At 40.4% G+C, this 17,048-nt stretch overlaps 3 protein-coding genes across 4 annotated transcripts in view; 1 reads left to right on the top strand and 2 right to left on the bottom strand.

Moving 5' to 3' along the window:
* LOC117990791 (uncharacterized protein DDB_G0287625-like) overlaps positions 1 to 17,048 on the top strand; it is a 242,750-nt gene that overhangs the window by 44,468 nt on the left and 181,234 nt on the right. The window lies entirely within an intron of this gene.
* Positions 74 to 11,804, bottom strand: LOC117990630 (putative phospholipase B-like 2). The gene is made up of 13 exons (XM_034978093.2): positions 11,385 to 11,804; positions 10,669 to 10,797; positions 10,061 to 10,175; positions 9,226 to 9,320; positions 8,134 to 8,292; positions 7,027 to 7,147; positions 6,018 to 6,122; positions 5,441 to 5,547; positions 3,950 to 4,066; positions 3,010 to 3,169; positions 2,446 to 2,590; positions 1,149 to 1,293; positions 74 to 382 (listed from the first exon to the last, which is right to left on the bottom strand). The coding sequence occupies exons 1-13, from the start codon at positions 11,579 to 11,581 to the stop codon at positions 286 to 288; spliced, it is 1,692 nt and encodes a 563-aa protein (XP_034833984.1). The 5' UTR covers positions 11,582 to 11,804; the 3' UTR covers positions 74 to 285.
* Positions 12,295 to 17,032, bottom strand: LOC117990626 (FAST kinase domain-containing protein 2, mitochondrial-like). 2 transcript variants are annotated; one of them, XM_069504486.1, is made up of 7 exons: positions 16,836 to 17,032; positions 16,586 to 16,678; positions 16,195 to 16,360; positions 15,316 to 16,057; positions 14,259 to 14,793; positions 13,456 to 13,561; positions 12,295 to 13,073 (listed from the first exon to the last, which is right to left on the bottom strand). In XM_069504486.1, exons 2-7 carry the CDS (start codon positions 16,671 to 16,673, stop codon positions 12,848 to 12,850), a joined length of 1,863 nt encoding a protein of 620 aa, XP_069360587.1. In that variant the 5' UTR covers positions 16,674 to 16,678; positions 16,836 to 17,032; the 3' UTR covers positions 12,295 to 12,847. The 2 variants fall into 2 exon arrangements, with proteins under 2 accessions (XP_069360587.1, XP_034833978.1); XM_034978087.2 differs by having other exon boundaries at positions 16,195 to 16,366; positions 16,836 to 17,031.

The following is a 17,048-nucleotide window of genomic DNA, read 5'->3' as shown; positions in this document are numbered from 1 at the left end:
CTGGCTTTCTCTACATGTACCGTTCGTCCATCGTATTAACCAGAGTATCTAGAGTTCTGATTTTTTACAAAGATTAAAATTAAAACGTTTTAATTAATAACATAATATATTTAATAATAAATGATATGTTTGATAATAAAATCTAGTAAATATGTTACAAAGGTGTCTTAGTTTAAAAGAAAATTATGTTAATAAAAAAGTAGGTCAAAATAATGAGTATTTTTGAGATTCACAATTATAAACAAAATTGACTCTTATGACATAGTAATAAAGTTAAAAGCGAGTTTATCCCCACTCCCAGCGGTGCAGCACGGGCGGAAACATCCACAGGTCAGGGTGGCCGACGTGGGAGATGTGTGGACCCATGTCGAATTCACTCCACCTTGAAAAAAAATATTTGTGAATTCCATTAGAAAAGTTTTAGGTATCAGATCGGACTAATTAAAGTTTGTCTGTTCGTTAGCTATGCATTCGTGTATTGAGATGAAACTTTGTACAGTTGTTGTTGATACTTGCGCTAAGCTTTTGATGCTGTACCAATCACTAAAGGACGAAGGGCGGAGGACAAAAGTCCGTACATCTTTTAGTATGATGTTTTACACTTTACAGTTTTAATTAGTTCGTCATGTCCATTATGCGATACAAGTTCTTAGTGATCCATTTTTATCCTCCGCGGACAATCAAAACTTTGCCAATGAAGAAAAGGTTCTCTCTTCACGGCACAACGACTGAACCAATCTATAGTCGACGCATTTTAAACTGAGTCGTCGAGTTATATGTCTGTTTCGCTCGCACTTACCTACGACTTGTTAGTGCGAGCGAAACAGACAGATAACTCGACGACTCAGTTCAAAATGCGTCAACTATAGATGTTCAGAAGTTCTCTTTATAATGTAGATAGGAATAAAACCGGGTTTTTCCAAATCCCTATACAAACAAATTAGTCCCTATAATATAAATCTCTAAATGTGTTGCTGATCGCAAATCGAGAACAACTGAACCGATTTCGCTAATTATTCTTTTTTATAATATTCCTTGAAATATGAGGATGGTTCTTACGGAGAGAAAAATTTAAAGTATCAAAAAATCGACTGTTAGGCGGTACGAAAATGGCCGGGTCAGCTAGTTATAAATAAATAGGGTCTCACCGGAAGGGCGGTATGCCCCTGGAGATGTTATAGGTAGGACTGGCGACGGACAGGAACTGCAACGTTCGCCGGAGGGTCGCGCTCGTCACCTTCGCGTCCGTGGCGCCGTGGCTGCGGTGGCCGAGCGCGCGGAATGGATATGTACCTACGATTCATAGTCTAAACATATAAAAGGAAAAGGTGACTGACTGACTAATCTATCAACGCACAGCTCAAACTACTGGGCGGATCGGGCTGAAATTTGGCATGCAGATAGCTATTATGACGTAGGCATCCGCTAAGAAAGGATTTTTGGAAATTCAACACCTAAGAGGGTGAAATAGGGGTTTGAAATTCGTGTAGTCCACGCGGACGAAGTCGCGAGCATAAGCTAGTCAGTACCCTTATTCACAGAATATATAATAGTACTAAGCTAACGTACCTTATTATAAATGCGAAAGTGTGTTTGTTTGTTGGTTTGTCTTTCAATCATGTCGCAACCGTGCAACGGATTGACGTGATTTTTTGCATGGGTATAGATAAAGACCTGGAGAGTGACATAGGCTACTTTTTATCCCGGGAAATCAAACAGTGCCTACGAGATTTTTAAAAACCTAATTCCATGCGAAGGAAGTCGCGGGCATCAGCTAGTTGTATTATAAGCACAGACCACCACCTATAGACTCCTAATAGCCGGACACCCCCGATCGCCAAGCGGCAGTTGCTTAGCGTAAAAGTCGGCCCACGCCCGTTCGGTACCCTCATTCCGCACATGTATGTATGTATGTATGTATATACTTTATTGCACCACAGAAACACAAATGACAGGTTACAAAAAGAAATCTTTAAAAGTAGGTACAAAAAGGCTAAATAGCGATCTCTTCCAGACAACCTTAACGCTAGGGAAAAAACGAACAAATGGACAATGGGAGGTGGTGTAAAATAAACCTAAATACTAATAGGTATATAAACTAAACCATATAATAAGAATATAAAATACATATTATTAATACACTACTACATACAAATTAAATATAATAGACATACATAAGACTACATAGATGATTACGTGACTTTTGAGTCCACCAATCACAACAAATCATTCTCCCCTGTCCGCCGCCAACATTTTAAGATTTTGTTTTTCATGCAAAACCTTGTACCCCTTTAGATGTTGAATTTTCAGAATCCTTTCATAGCGGACGTCTACGTCATGGTAGCTATCTCCATGCCTTTCCGTCCAGTAGTTTGAGCTGTGCGTTGATAGATCAGTCAGTCAGTCAGTCAGCTTTTCCTTTTATATGTTTAGATATAGATTTACCATTGGCCAGGTTGAGGTCGTTTCTCGCAGCGATGGCGTTACAAGCGCTGTAGGGCGGGCGGCACTCGCAGCGCGCGAGCGGGTCGTGCTTGAAGTCGTTGTAGCGCATCGTCGTGAACATGTCGCGGACGTTGCCGATGTTAGCCTGAATGCCATCACTACATTACGACCATTGAACCATTGCGTGAACTTTCTGCATGAAACTGAGTGACCTTTTTGCACATCAACTGAGTGACCTCTTGCATAAAATTGATTGACCTTTCCGCATAAAACTGAGTGACCTTTCTGCTTAAAACTAAGGACTTTGCTAGACGAACGTTAATGATCTTTCTGTATAAAATTGAGTGTCTTTTCTGCATAAAATTGAGTGATTTTTCTGCATAATACTGAATAATTTTTTTGTATAAAACTGAGTGACTTCTCTGCATAAAATTGAATGACCTTTCTGCATAAAATGAGTAAGCTTTTTGCATAAAACTAAGTGATTTTTCTGCATAAAACTGAGTGACCTTTCTTCATAAAACTGAGTGACATTTCTATATAACTTCATCTAATAAAACTGACCTGTTTCTCTGCAAATATTTTGGCTCTAGGATTGGTGTGGTATCCGAACCAGTCCCCGAAGGTCGCTACCCGGTCATTACCGCCGCTCAGGTTGAAGATGCGAGGGAAATATGGTATATTGTATGAGGGGAAGTATGATGTCTTTTTTAAATGTTCTGTTCTGAAAACGAATATTTTTTTATGTAATTCGTATTTAAATATAGTAAATAGTAAATAATATAAAAAATCTGAATGATTAAAATAAAATTTACTAATAATAATGTCCACCCGATCGAATGTGGGCCACGGCAGTCAATCTCCACAGAGATTAGTCATCTGCGCGGGAGATATTATTATAGTGCACAAGTGTGTGCGCAAACACAAGTGCATTCTCTATTCCCATATTCTAGTCTGATGAGACGGCAAATCCAACACGACCGCAGAGAGATTAGGTGCAGGATCGCCGGCTTTACGTGCTCTCCCAGCCACATGGGAGTGACACAGTGGTAACCTAACTCCGGGCTCGTATTTTTTTAAAGAATATTAGCCAAGTTTATTATGCTGACTAAAATTCCCCTTTTCCCTCCAACTAAGCGTAAAGTCGCAGGGAGCCGCTGGATGCGGGTGGCGCAAGACCGTGGCATGTGGAAGTTTCTACAAGATACCTATGTCCAGCAGTGGACGTATATCGGTTGATGATGAAGCGTAAAGCTTGTACTAAGAATTGGTAGGACGATAGTGGTTTGAACCGGCGACCTTTCGGATTTCAGTCCACTCCATTAACCGTTGAGCTATCGAGGCTCTAAATTATATAGGTAATTGATAGAATGTCTTGATAGAAAACCCCAATATACCACTGGGAAACACGTCAAGAGCAAGTACCGGCGGGATTCGGCCCATATGACCGAGAGGTTGGTGGGGCCCTGGGAGGAGGAGGATTATTCCTAGTCTGTATACTCACAGATCGGCCGCCTCAGTATTGCCAGGTAGCTGTTCGACGACCCACAGCAGGCCGGGTTCGACGACGCCGGGGGTTTGCCCCTTGCTGGCCTTGAACTTGTTGTAGTCCACCACATACCTGAATGTTCGAGTCACGGAATTCTAATTACAGTGATATTTTTTTCCTAATTAGGTCGGAAAAAAAGGAGGTAAAAGTTTGCATGGAAGTCCGCCATTTTTCAAGTTATACCTATAAAAGTCAAGGTCAAATCATTTTTTGTTGTTTCTTGCTTAGTGGCTTTTGGTAGTGCCACCACCGCACAATTTACTTCGCCAATGTTGCGTAGATTGAAGAAAATATAAACGAGGTGGCTCGGTTTCAGAATTCTACTATTGACTTTTTCAAATACGCGGTACAAATCATTTATTCAAATTATACCATTGTACGTTGTTTGATTGTCAGTTGCTGATAGATGTAATGGTGATAATTAATTATGTAAACTTAAAACTAATGCTACGAGGGTTCTAAACGCGCCCAGGTCTGAAAAGAGCCCAAAACAAACTTGGATCCATGAAATCAAAATGTTTCAAGAAGTTATGATTGATTGGGAAGCTCGTGGTTTCATGGATTATTATCTCATTCCATTCATTATTGAGGGGCTCATATTATCGACTCCCTGGTCGGACACTGACAGTTGGCCTCGTCCACAAACTAAAAGTCGCTCAGCGAGCTATGTTGGGTATCACTCTCAGGGATAAAATCCGGAACGAGGGAATTCGCAGAAGAACAAAAGCGACCGACATAGCTCAAAGGATTAGCAAGCTGAAGTGGCAATGGGCAGGTCATGTCTGTCGCAGAACCGACGGCCGATGGGGCAGACGTGTTCTGGAGAGGAGACCGCCTACCAGTAAGCGCAGTGTAGGACGAGCTCCAGCCCGCGCTGGGCTGTTCGACTTGTGGACGATCCCAAACTAACCGGCTCGTTGGAAAGCCTGGAGCACCGCAGAGACGTTAGCTCTCTATGCGTGTTCTATCGCCTGTATAATGGGGAGTGCTCTGAAGAGCTTTTTGACCTTATTCCACCCTCTTTTTTCTACAACCGCACCGCGCGCCACCGTAAGGAATTTCACCCTCACCATCTGGGTGTCTGGTGCACTTCGACCGTCCGCTGCGCCAGATCCTTCTTTCCACGCACGTGCAAACTGTGGAACCAACTCCCATCGGCGGTGTTCCCACTAGATTATAACATGGGGTTATTCAAGGGGCGGACCAACAAATTCCTAAAAGGCCGGCAACGCATCGGCGGCTCCTCTGGTGCTGCAAATGTTCATGGGCGGCGGTAATCACTTAACATCAGGTGACCCGCCTGCTCGCTTGCTCGCTATATCTATTAAAAAAAAAAAAAAAAAAAAACCGATGACCTGAAGAAGGTGGTGGGGAGTGGATAGATGAGGAAGGCGGAGGAACGTGTTTGGTAGCCTGCTCTTGGCAAGGCCTATGTCCAGCACTTACCACTGGTTGTTGTAAGTGCCGCTGTTGTGCAGTCGGAATGTCTCCACCCACTGCTTGCCGTCGCTAGCTATACGGTTGGCCACCATCGCGCGCGCGTACTCCATTATCTACCAAATTATAATGTCATCAAGCAAAAGCATATCCATATTTCCATACTTAATATTATAATTGCGAAAATGTGTCTGTCTCTCTGTCTGTCTGTCTGCTAGCTTTTCTCGGCCCATCCGTTTAACCGATTTTGATGAAATTTGATATAGAGATAGCGTGCAGCCGAGAAAGGACATAGCCGACTTTTAATTCCGGAAAATCAAAGAGTTCCCACGGGATTTATAAAACCTAAATCCACGCGTACGAAGTCGCGGGCATCAGCTAGTAAATAATAAAGAAAGAAAGAAACCTGCTTGCGTGAGAGTTTTTGATAATTAATGTTCTCAAAGGTGTGTGAAGTCTGCCAATGTAGTAGACTAACCATTCTCATTCTGAGTGGAGACCCGTACTCAGTAGTGAGCCAGCGATGGATTGATGATGTTGACGATGATCTATCTATACTATGTTTGTATCAGTGCTATATACTCACTTGTCCGACTGGTTCAATGTATTCGTATAAGGTTCTGTTGCTGTTGCCGATAGTGGTCTCGGCGGTCACCAGCCCCGTCGATATTATGTAGAAATCGTCTGTGGACTGAATATAAACCATTAGTTACTATACCAGTAATATAATATTTTTCTGTATAAAACTAAGTGACTTTTCTGCATAAAACTGAGTGACTTTTCTGCATAAAACTGAGTGACTTTTCTGCATAAAACTGAGTGACTTATAGCATAAAACTGAGTGACTTTTCAGCATAAAACTGAGTGATTTATCGCATAAACTGAGTGACTTGTAAACTAATAAACTAAACACGCGCGTGGTTACATTTTTGAAAATTATTGACAAAAGATTTTTCTCAAACATTAAAACAACAGAATTTGATAAAAGATGGCAGCTTCAAAACAAATACTCTAAGTTCAAAACAGATGTTCGATATGGTGGCTAATTTCAACGCAAGTGACATTTGAGCTTTACTTCCGTCCGACAAAAGATCTTGGTTACTCTCAAGTCGTGCTTTAAGGCGAAATTAGTTCACAAAGGCGAAATGTATGGAAAAGTCTGGGCTGCTCGAGCGCAAATTTGTTGCACACTTTCATATCAATCGAATAAAACTGGGTTTTCTTCTAATGGTTGTGTAAAAAATGCTTATTTTGGGGAAAATTCGCGACTTTTTGTATCAAGTCAAATTGTGCGAATCGTGTTTTGGCTCTCGTAATTCACTAAAGAATATCTTTAGTTTTATAATATTTAAAAAAAACAAATTTTTATTTTTTGAGGCCAAAACTTGATTCCTTGATCATCCGAAATGTGTCTTTTGGGAGGCATATCGCCTTGTGGACATAGTTTTTATTATAAGTGTTAATTTCTCATTGGAGACTGCTTAGGTTTAAGTATTTTTATATATGTATATACTATCTATTTATCGAATTGTAACTGTTTGTCTCTATAAAATAAAAAAATTAACAGATTAGATTTATTTCAAAAGTGTTGTTACTTGAACAAAGCCAGGATAAGAGGTGAAGGCCATCTTTCGTCCCGGTATGAGCTCCTCGCTGTCAGGAGACAACTTGTAATTCAGGACATACATCTTTTGGAAACGCAGCATGGACTGGTAACTGGGATACAAAAGATAGAGGACTTTAACAAAATTAGTTGAGGCATTGGTCTATAAATTTTAGGCGTCAAAATGATTTAGGAAATATTAGAAAAAAAACTATTTTTTAATATTTTTTTAAAATTACATAATGAGATAATGAAGATCAAAGTGCGCTTTCCGCTCAAAGTTTTTGTGATGAAAGTTGGTATGAAATTCCAAGGTTACGTATCTCAAAAGGAAAAACGGAAACCTTATAGGGTCATTTTTTTGTGTCTGTCTGCCTGTCACTGACTGAATGTGACAGACTGACAGTCTGTCTGTCAAGAAACCTACAGGGTACTTTCCGTTGGCCTAGAATCATGAAATTTGGCAGGTAGGTAGGTCTTATAGCAGGCATTAGGGGAAAAATCTGAAAACCGTGAATTTCTGGTTACATCACAAAAAAATAATTAAAAAGTGTTTTGAACAAATAATTAGTATTTTCAACTTATAAAGTAAGATTACTATACCAACCTGTACATTCTAAAACGATTTTTTACTTATTTATATGCATAATATTCTTTGAATTATCGTGCAAAATGACGATCAAATACGACTGTTGCACGGAACCCTCGGTGCGCGAGCCTGACTCGCACTTGGCCGGTTTTTCAAGTCATATAAGTGAAAATTTGTATTTGGGCTTTCGGGTAAATATGAAGATATATACATAAAGCCGGATTCCAACGATCTCACCGATTTTCGAAATTCCACTAAAACGAAGCTGGGACGGTTTTGTATGGCGGGAGGCTTCGGCCGTGGCTAGTTACCACCCTACCGACAAAGCCGTGCCGCCAAGCGATTTAGCGTTCCGGTACGATGCCGTGTAGAAACCAAAGGGGTATGGGTTTAATAATAACTGCCATACTCCTTCCAAGTTAGCCCGCTTCTATCTTAAACTGCATCATTACTTACCACCAGGTGAGATTGCAGTCAATGGCTGATGGGGATTTTGATGAAATGGGTTACCTGTTCCACGTGACATGCGAGGTGTAAAGGTTGGAGAGGTCTGGCAGCAGCTTGATCAGTCCGCTGCAATGTTCGCCGAACAACAGGCCTTCGGGGGTTTCCCGCGGCATCGACAGCGCGAACGCTATGTCGTCCAGGTCACCCAGCATGTTTAGCCAACTGCGACAGAGTTAAATGTTAAGAATTAAGAGACTCGATAGTTCAACGGTTAAAGGAGCGGACTGAAAACCGAAAGGTTGCCGGTTCAAATCCCACCCGTTGCACTATTGTCGTACCTACTCCTAGCACAAGCTTTTCGCTTAGTTGGAGGGGAAAGTGGAATATTTGTCAAAAAAAGTACATTACTGTCCAGGACTGAAATAAAATAATATACGGCCAAGGCGCCATCTGCACGGACGAGAAAATAATAGAAGCGATAAAACTCATATCTAAGACCTATCTCCACAGGTTAGTTTTTATCGAATTTTGTCACACGGCGACTCTATTGCCCCTTGTCCAAGGAGATGGCGCCAAAGTAATAATGAATGATGGGAGGACGAGGTGAAGCCGAGGACTTTGCAAGTGTTTAGGTATGTAGGTATATTTAAATGATAAGAATGCTTGGGAATGAGTTGCCTTTATAGCTTTGACAGTTCAATATGCTTTTGTAAATTGGTGATAATAAAAAGAATGAGCTTCTTGTGGGCAGAGGCTGAGTTTGTTGTGGGCTTCTTCTCAGACCAGAACGAGTTTGGAACCCTCGTAGCCTTAGTTTAAAGTTTACATTAATTATCACCACTACATCATTTTCTTACAAATTCTTTAGAGAGCAAAGTCTGATTGCAGCCAAGCGTTAGTCTTTTAAAAGGACGAGACGCCAACCAAGAATGTTTCGATGCAAATTACAATCTCTGCTAATAAATGATGCGGCAACGCATTGGTGGCTCCTCTGGTACAGCAGATGTTCATGGGCGGCGGTAATCACTTAACATCAGGTGACCCGCCAGCTCGTTTGCTCATCATTTTTATTTATTAAAAAAAAACTTGATGACCAGTGTCATTTTTGCCTGCAGGACTGGAAAACAGACATATATTATGTATTTTTATACATACATAATATCGCGTACTGTGAGCCACTCATACGCATCGCTCGTCGCTTGATTGTACCCCACAGCCAAACCCTCAATTTGGATGTAGTACAGTTTCATCTGCAAACAAAATTGTAGTTGACTTGACGAAAGAATAAATTAATAAAAAAGAATTAAATCCTAGTTTTTAAAAATGCAGAGACAACCAAAAACGAATGCAAAGGTGCATTGCACCCAAGTTACAAATTATATAGGTTTCCTTATGTGACTAAAAGATGAACAAATCATAGAAACCTTCTCGGACGCCGGACTCGACGGACTCTACGTCCTTAGACCTTAGACCTTCTGGAGTTAGGTTTTTCACTCGTATTATGATTTCGTTGTCAGGTCGCGGTAACAAGGTCGTACGTGCCGCGTATAGTGCACCTCTTACGCATTTCAGCGAAAAGCTACTTTACCTTTTAAATCAGTTAAGGAAAAAACGCACCAAATTGAGAACCTCCTTCTTTTAGGAAGTCAGTTGAAAATAGACTAGCTTATGCTCGCGACTTCGTCCGCGTGGACTACAAAATTTCAAAATCCTATTTCACCCCCTTAGGAGTTGAATTTTCAAAAATCCTTTCTTAGCGGATGCCTACGTCATAATAGCTATCTGCATGCCAAATTTCAGCCCGATCCGTCCAGTAGTTTGAGCTGTGCGTTGATAGATCAGTCAGTCAGTCAGTCAGTCAGTCAGTCAGTCAGTCAGTCAGTCAGTCAGTCAGTCAGTCAGTCAGTCGCCTTTCCCTTTTATATATATAGAAGAGAAGATTATAACTTGTTTAATACTAAGTTCATCTTCTTAAGAAGTTACAACTTACCTGATACCAGTATGGGTCAGACGGGTTGTCAGCAATCATGGATGCAATGTAGTCCTCATTCTGGTCCACAAAGTCTTCAATCATGCCGCACACTTCTGTCTTATTGTAGCAATATCTACAACAAAGAGCATTCCTTCTAAAATGCTGATACACTTCTTTTTCCAGCCAGAGTAACGGCGATTACTTCCCATACAAAGATTTGAGAAGAAGCATACAAGAAGCTCAACGGGTTGCGAAGCAGAAGTGGCAATGGGCTGGGCACATAGTTCGTAAAACCGATAGACGTTAGGGTTCCAAGGTGCTGGAATTGCGACCACGCACCGGCAGACGCAGCGTTGGAAGACTCCCCACTAGGTGGACGGACGACATCAGACGATTCACAGGGAGCCGCTGGATTCAGGCGGCGCAAGACCGTGGCGTGTGGAAGTCCCTACAAGAGACCTATGTCCAGCAGTGGACGTCTATCGGTTGATGATGATGATGTTGAAACATACTTCCCTTCTTACTTATCTTCTTGAGGCCATTGGTTCAGGAAGCTGGCGGTCGGCCTACCAGCACCTTCGCCCTGTTGTGACAAAGACCACACCTTAATAATTATTGGCCATTACCCTTTGAGCACATTCTGCCAGTGCATCCAGATGAGGTCCCTCGTGAGGAAGCCCTCCAGGAAGCCGGCCGCGTACGCCTGCTTCTCATCACTGGCGCCCGGAGTAGTGTGCAGCTCTAAGTAAGCCCAGCTAGAACATGATTGATTTAACATCATTGAAGATATTAAACAAAGAAATTTTTGCTCTTCTTCTATTTGTCACTGTTTTTGGTTTAGTTTAAACTAAATTTTATAGATCAATAAACAGGTTACGCAACGGGCGCGGTGCGTTTTTATTAATCAATATAAATTATGGCGCAAACTGAAAACCAGCACTGAGCATTGTGAGCAGTGATGCTATGCTGAGTTTGCGACCTATTGTTTATTGTAGTTTTTAGTTGAGATATATTTTGTTGTAATTTTGTTCCAAGACTTACCATTTTTTCACTGTAAGGACTGTTACTAAACTGTGAGTACTTTATAAATAAATCTGTCATCCATACTAATATTATAAATGCGAAAGTGTGTCTGTCGGTCTGCTAGCTTTTCACGGCTCAACCGTTCAACTGATTTTGACGAAATTTGGTACAGAGATAGCTTACATCCTGGGGAAGGACATAGGCTACTTTTTATTCCGGAAAATTGAAGAGTTCCCACAGGATTTTTAAAAAGCTAAATCCACGCGGACGAAGTCGCGGGCATCATCTAGTATTTATATAAGATGATAATGGAACATACCCAGTCGTATTTATTTCATTGGTGTAAGTTGCTCGAGCGATGTGTACATCCGGAATTTCCGCTGATATATCTGTGACCGACACCTCGGCTTTCCCGTACGACCACGTAACGAACCCATACTTACTCTCACCCAACGTTACTACGCTAAGTAACACCAAAACACAACATTTTAATAAATATGAGCCATGCAAAAACATCACTTGAAACTTGAAAGTTAGACACGGTATTCGTTCATTTAAAGTTGGAATATATTTTAGCAAATGTAAGTAGGTATCAAAAGGTCAACATCAGCCGTCTAACAAAGAGATAAACGACTCATTTATATTAAAGCTATATAAAATAAAATAGTTCAAAGATAAGAATGATAACAACCGCGATATTTTTGTTGTTGTTTGCCTCCAAACTTCAAAGTCAGCTGTTGTTGCTGTCAAAATCCCAGCCACAGCCACAGTAAAAACCATAGACATTTTGTATAATGTACTTCTGTAGTGTCAAAAAGTAATTTTTCATAAAACGTAGTTACACTCAAATAATATATGAAGCATGTTTAATTACACAAGCTTCAAATTCTATATCATCATTTAATAGCCATAGGAATACGAATAGGTATTATAAGACATTCCTGCTTCAATAAAACTGATTAAAATGTAGGTTATCACTTATCAGTAGTAAAATATTACCTATAATTAACTAACATGATCTCAGTAAATTATACCCACCTACTGGAAAAAAGGAGTCTTCTTCTTTTTGGTAGAATGAAACAGCAAATTTTAGCATGGCCGCAGGAACTGGGAACATTCTTATTTTAATTTTTCTGTGAGCATGATTTACAAATTAAAATTAATTAGATAAGGCTAGTTTTAAGTTTTATTGTAATATTTTCATTAAAAAAAAAATTAAACTAAATATATACGTCAACATAACAATCGGCTTTTATTTCACTAAAATTTTATACAAATTATTAGCTACCAACTCTATCATATCCAAAACTACAGAACGCGGCAGAAAGTAATGTACATCGGCCTTTAGAATGACATTTCGGCTTTGTAGAGCGGTGCCTCCGTCACTCATACAATATAATATGACGTTTTGTCGGTCTCAACGACAGAGATAACGCTCTACAAATCTGCTATTTCCTTCTAAAGTCGATGTACATTACTTTCTGCCGCGTACTGTAATGAACTTTAAAAAGGTCATCCTTTGAATGTTCTAAACGCATTTGCGCTGCGCGACGCGACGCTCAAGTGCGCCTTGCTCCATACAAACTCAAATATAAATAAACTATATTTGCCGCGCCGGAAGCGCAGCGCAAATGCGTTTGGGCTTTTTAACACACTAGTTTTTAAGTCCATCTAAGAATTTCTACAAATAGGATACCGTGATTTTTGTCAATTAAGGTTTTGTACACGACAGAATTGGCGCCAATAGTCCAACCGAACCATAGACTAACAAATATTTTTTTATCAAGTTGCCGACAATTTCAACCCTATTTCCCCACATTTGTACCCTATTTCCCTCATGAGGTACGGCGTCCGTTCGTGCGCGGGCGAACTGAGCCACTCGTTGACGTTGAAGGCCACGGTGGCGTAGCTCTGCTTCTCCAGTATGTCTAGAATGAGACGGAACGGTCCGCGAAGGCGGTTGCTGTTCATTGAGAAGCAGCCTTGGTTGAAATTCATGATGCATATTCTGAAAATCAAGAAAAAAAACTGGTCGATTCGAGTCAGCGTCGCATACGATCAGTTCCGTTCCGTATCATATAGTGCGACATGGCTCTCTCGGCACTTGGTGACAGTGACAGGAGGCCGCTGTTGGAGAATATTAGGCTTAGAATATTCAAACAAGAACAAAGGGGACACTTGACGGCAACGGTCCGATTTTTGCAACGCGCCAAGATTGCCTTGTCGCACTGTACATGACTCTAAAACAACTTCGCAACTATTGCGCATAAGATCACTCCAAAACAAGTACAGTTAACTTTTAGGATCGTTTGAACGATGTGGCGATGATTTTAACCATTTTTTAATTTTTTACCAGTGTGATTTGTTGGTGTATGTCAAAAAATTCTTACACAATGGCATCCTGTGGAATGTTGAGTTGCTGGAGGGGCAGTTTCAAGTTGCTGCTGATTGCTGGCAACTCCATGGGATATCCTCCCTTTACAGCCACTAGCACATCTGAAATACAAAAAAAACTGGCACATGTACAATGTACATATCAGAAACAGAGCATGCATTATGATTCCATAGACTTGGTAATGGTATATGACGTATAATATAAGCAAAATGGTAGTTTTCTCCAAAAACTGTCTGACATCAGAATTCATAGTCAAGATAGGGGCTTCTTTAGAGGACGATTCAGACAACATGTGTCATAACATCACACAAAATCCAGTCAAGAAGGTGCTGCTGTATCTGGCGGCCACAGGATTTGATAAGGAAGTGTGAAGTGGAGGCAAACACAATAGATCGGAGACGGTCGCAGTGATTCAGGGATAGTAAGGACCTGTATAGCCCCAAAGAAGAAAGAAGAAGAAAGATCACACACAACCTTGATGCATAGCATAATGGTTGAAACAGGTCCTCTAAAAAAGCCTTGTAAGAAACCTCATATTGGTTTGCATATAGGTAGACTAGGTGCCTATTTAACAAAGTATATCGAGGTGGTAAACATCAATTTTTTTCGACTCACGATTTCAGGCCTTGTGTACAGCAGGTACTACCACTTCTATAAGTTACGCCGATGTACTTGCACGCTATTGGTTGTTGCGTACGCGCCATGTTTTGTGTATTTGCGTATTATAAATCGAATCTATCGTAGTACCTATATCGAAAATTATTCTGTTTTAAATGCGTATTTATTAAAAGAGCTTACCCGAAACAATGCCATTGGGTAGCACCACATTCTTGGCGACATACTCCGGCCCTCCCAGCCCTCTCGCCAAGTGCTCCACCAACACACCAGTCAACGAGTGAACCGGATACATGTCCTTAGCTCTCTCCAGAACATTCTCTGGCAGTTTGTAATCCTCACTGTAAAACGTTTGTACCGCCTGATACAGAGTTAGTAACTGAAGGTAATCCAAAGTGTTGTTATCCCTGGCCAAGTATTCGTCCAAAAATTCTTTAGAAAACACTCTGTTCAACAACCTATCTTCATAATGCCCAAGTGACGCCAATTCGAGGCAAAGCTTTGCCCAAGGTAACGCGGCATTAGTAGCATTGAGTACCGGATTGGCCGATATTTGCCTCCGCAACTCTACCCATTGGTCGGGTTCGGGGGTAAAATTGTTATTCGCCAAGCAGTTGATAAATCCGAAGAATATGTTTGTGCGCGCGTTCGATAATGTCTCAGGGTTTGAGGCGGCTTTTTGGCAGAGGTATTCCACTAGGGCAAGATGTGTGTGAGCCTAGAAACATTAAAAAATTTCAGAGCTTGTGAAAAGGTTATAAAAGCTACATTTTGAAGGTCGGAATTCTTCAAGCGATTTGCTTCCTAGTTTTCCTAGTTTAGATATGGAATGCCCTTCCAGCATCAGTTTTGCCGTCCACTTTTAATATAGGTACCTTCAAGTCAAGGGTGAATAGGCATCTTCTAGGCAAGCACGCTCCATCCTAGGCTGCATCATTACTTGCCACCAGGTCTGATTGCAGACAAGCACTGGTCAATAAACGTAGCACACGTTTTGTCTAAAAAAAATTTAAAGTTTATTTATTAAAATTATTAAATTTATTTAAATATTTGGTAGCTTAACTTGAATCTGGGTTTTACTAAAATGTAGGGTGTTTATAATAGTTGCAGTTGTTTATTCAAGCATGCCGGTTTCCTCCCGATGTTTTCCTACACCATCAAAGCAAGTAATAGTCAATTGCTAAAAACGCACATAACTGTAGAAAGGTAGAGGTTATATTGCATAGATAAATATACTCACAATCCTCGATAGCACTCTCGCAACAAGCAATCCCTTTTCAAAGTCAACATTATTATTGATGACGTAATTAGCGATCGCATCCATCAGCTGTTGATGATAATACTCTGGATGCTTCTCCAAAATCCTCCCTTTCAACCTCGCGGCTGTCCTCAACACATCGTCGTACGACAAATTATCTAACGAGTGAGTTAATATATCACAGCAAATGTTAAGTAATTGGACTCGAGTAGGAAAGGCTTGCTCCGTGCAGTTAACTTGGCATAACGCCCATATTATAGACTTGGCCATATGAGCATTTATCGCTTGATCGTGCAACAGTAACCCAGTCACCACATTGTTAATACAACGGTCTGGTAAATCGCGAGAGCAAGAGTAAATTAACATATCCCTCAACAGAGGTAAGTCCTGGTTGTCTAATTCTAAAGGAAGATGTATTTGGAATGCTAAAGGTAAAGCCAGCTTTAGGGCGTCTACTAAATAATTCTTTTCGTCAAATTGAGACAAAATAAAATCGACGAACATAATCTGTTGGGTGTTCAACATGTTTATATTACATCTGATCATTTGCAGCATGGTTTGGACGATTAGAGAGTCGACGGGCACTTTGAGGTAGGATAGTACTTTGACAGCCTCAACGATTTCGTTTGTCTCAAGCGCACGCGCGTGCTTCTTAAAGTTTTGACAGAGTACACTGAAAGTTGGGTTTTTTATTATTGCATTGGTGTCTTGGTTTTTGTCATACCTGAAAAGGAAAAATTTTAGATCGTCATCATCTAAAAAAAACTTTTTCTTGTTTATTGATGGCTGTGCAGGGCTTCTTCCAGATCCTGTATCACGTTGACCGATCTATTGTGTCTGTGAAGTGGCAGTAATACATACTTGCTAGTTTTCTGCAGTTCAAACAGACTCCTCAGTGCCTGCAGCATGTGTCTATGTGTCAACAGCGGCAGATTGGCTTGCACTGCGGCCAGCACTTCACCAGCGCTTGGTGCTGTCTTTATGGTCATCATAATGTTGTCTGGGGTTTTGGACCGAGTTTCTGTCACTGAAACTGGTAATGAGGTTGTAAAGTCTTCTAAAAAATACTATAACATACAAATTGAAACAAACTGAGTTTGTTGTAGGCTCTTCTCAGACCTGGGCGCGTTTGGAATCCTGGTAGATTTAGTTTTAAGTATCCGGTAAAACGACACGTAGTAGCATGCTACAAAACAGTGAGCTGTTAGCACTCTATAGAAATTGTTGCATGTAACTAATGAAAATATTTTACCACTAGAAAAGCTGGTACACCTCAATGTGTTGTTAAGCTGTCCTCCTCGTAGCACGTTGCGCCAAACGCTTTTAAGCAGCAAAGTCATGGTAACTGCAAGTTATAACCAAAATATTGAACAATTTTACGTTATCTTAAATTGATGATGATTTTGAAATTTTGATAGGTTTATAGAATTTCTTGGCTTAATTATACACATTACAAATCTATTTTACCTATTATCAAGATAAGTGAAAAATTAAATATTTACCTATAATGCTAATAATCTTCGCCGTAATTTATGTATCTCGAATTACATGTATACGTCGTAATTACTTAGCCGTATAAACTTAATAAATTAGATTATAATTATTATTATTTTAGACCAAAATAGAAATTGGGATTTGAAAATTGAAAATATTTTTATTTTTTTGATATTTGACACCCAAACCTAAGAATGTATGACAGGAATGCACTGCTGACA

The sequence above is a fragment of the Maniola hyperantus genome, chromosome 18 (genome assembly GCF_902806685.2).
Source record: "Maniola hyperantus chromosome 18, iAphHyp1.2, whole genome shotgun sequence".
NCBI lineage: Eukaryota > Metazoa > Arthropoda > Insecta > Lepidoptera > Nymphalidae > Maniola > Maniola hyperantus.
Note: the sequence above shows the minus strand (reverse complement) of the source record. Positions and strands in the feature narration are given on the sequence as shown.

Excerpts from the sequence above, each read along its gene's own strand:
- LOC117990630 (XM_034978093.2), bottom strand. The coding sequence starts at position 11,581 with ATGTTTTTGCATGGCTCATATTTATTAAAATGTTGTGTTTTGGTGTTA. Across the intron at positions 3,170-3,949 it reads AATACTGAGGCGGCCGATCT|AACAGAACATTTAAAAAAGA; the intron begins GTGAGTATACAG and ends ATTCGTTTTCAG. Across the intron at positions 2,591-3,009 it reads AAATATTTGCAGAGAAACAG|GCTAACATCGGCAACGTCCG; the intron begins GTCAGTTTTATT and ends GATGGCATTCAG.
- LOC117990626 (XM_034978087.2), bottom strand. The coding sequence starts at position 16,673 with ATGACTTTGCTGCTTAAAAGCGTTTGGCGCAACGTGCTACGAGGAGGA. Across the intron at positions 16,058-16,194 it reads GAACTGCAGAAAACTAGCAA|GTATGACAAAAACCAAGACA; the intron begins GTATGTATTACT and ends TTTCCTTTTCAG. Across the intron at positions 13,562-14,258 it reads ACCCAATGGCATTGTTTCGG|ATGTGCTAGTGGCTGTAAAG; the intron begins GTAAGCTCTTTT and ends TTTGTATTTCAG.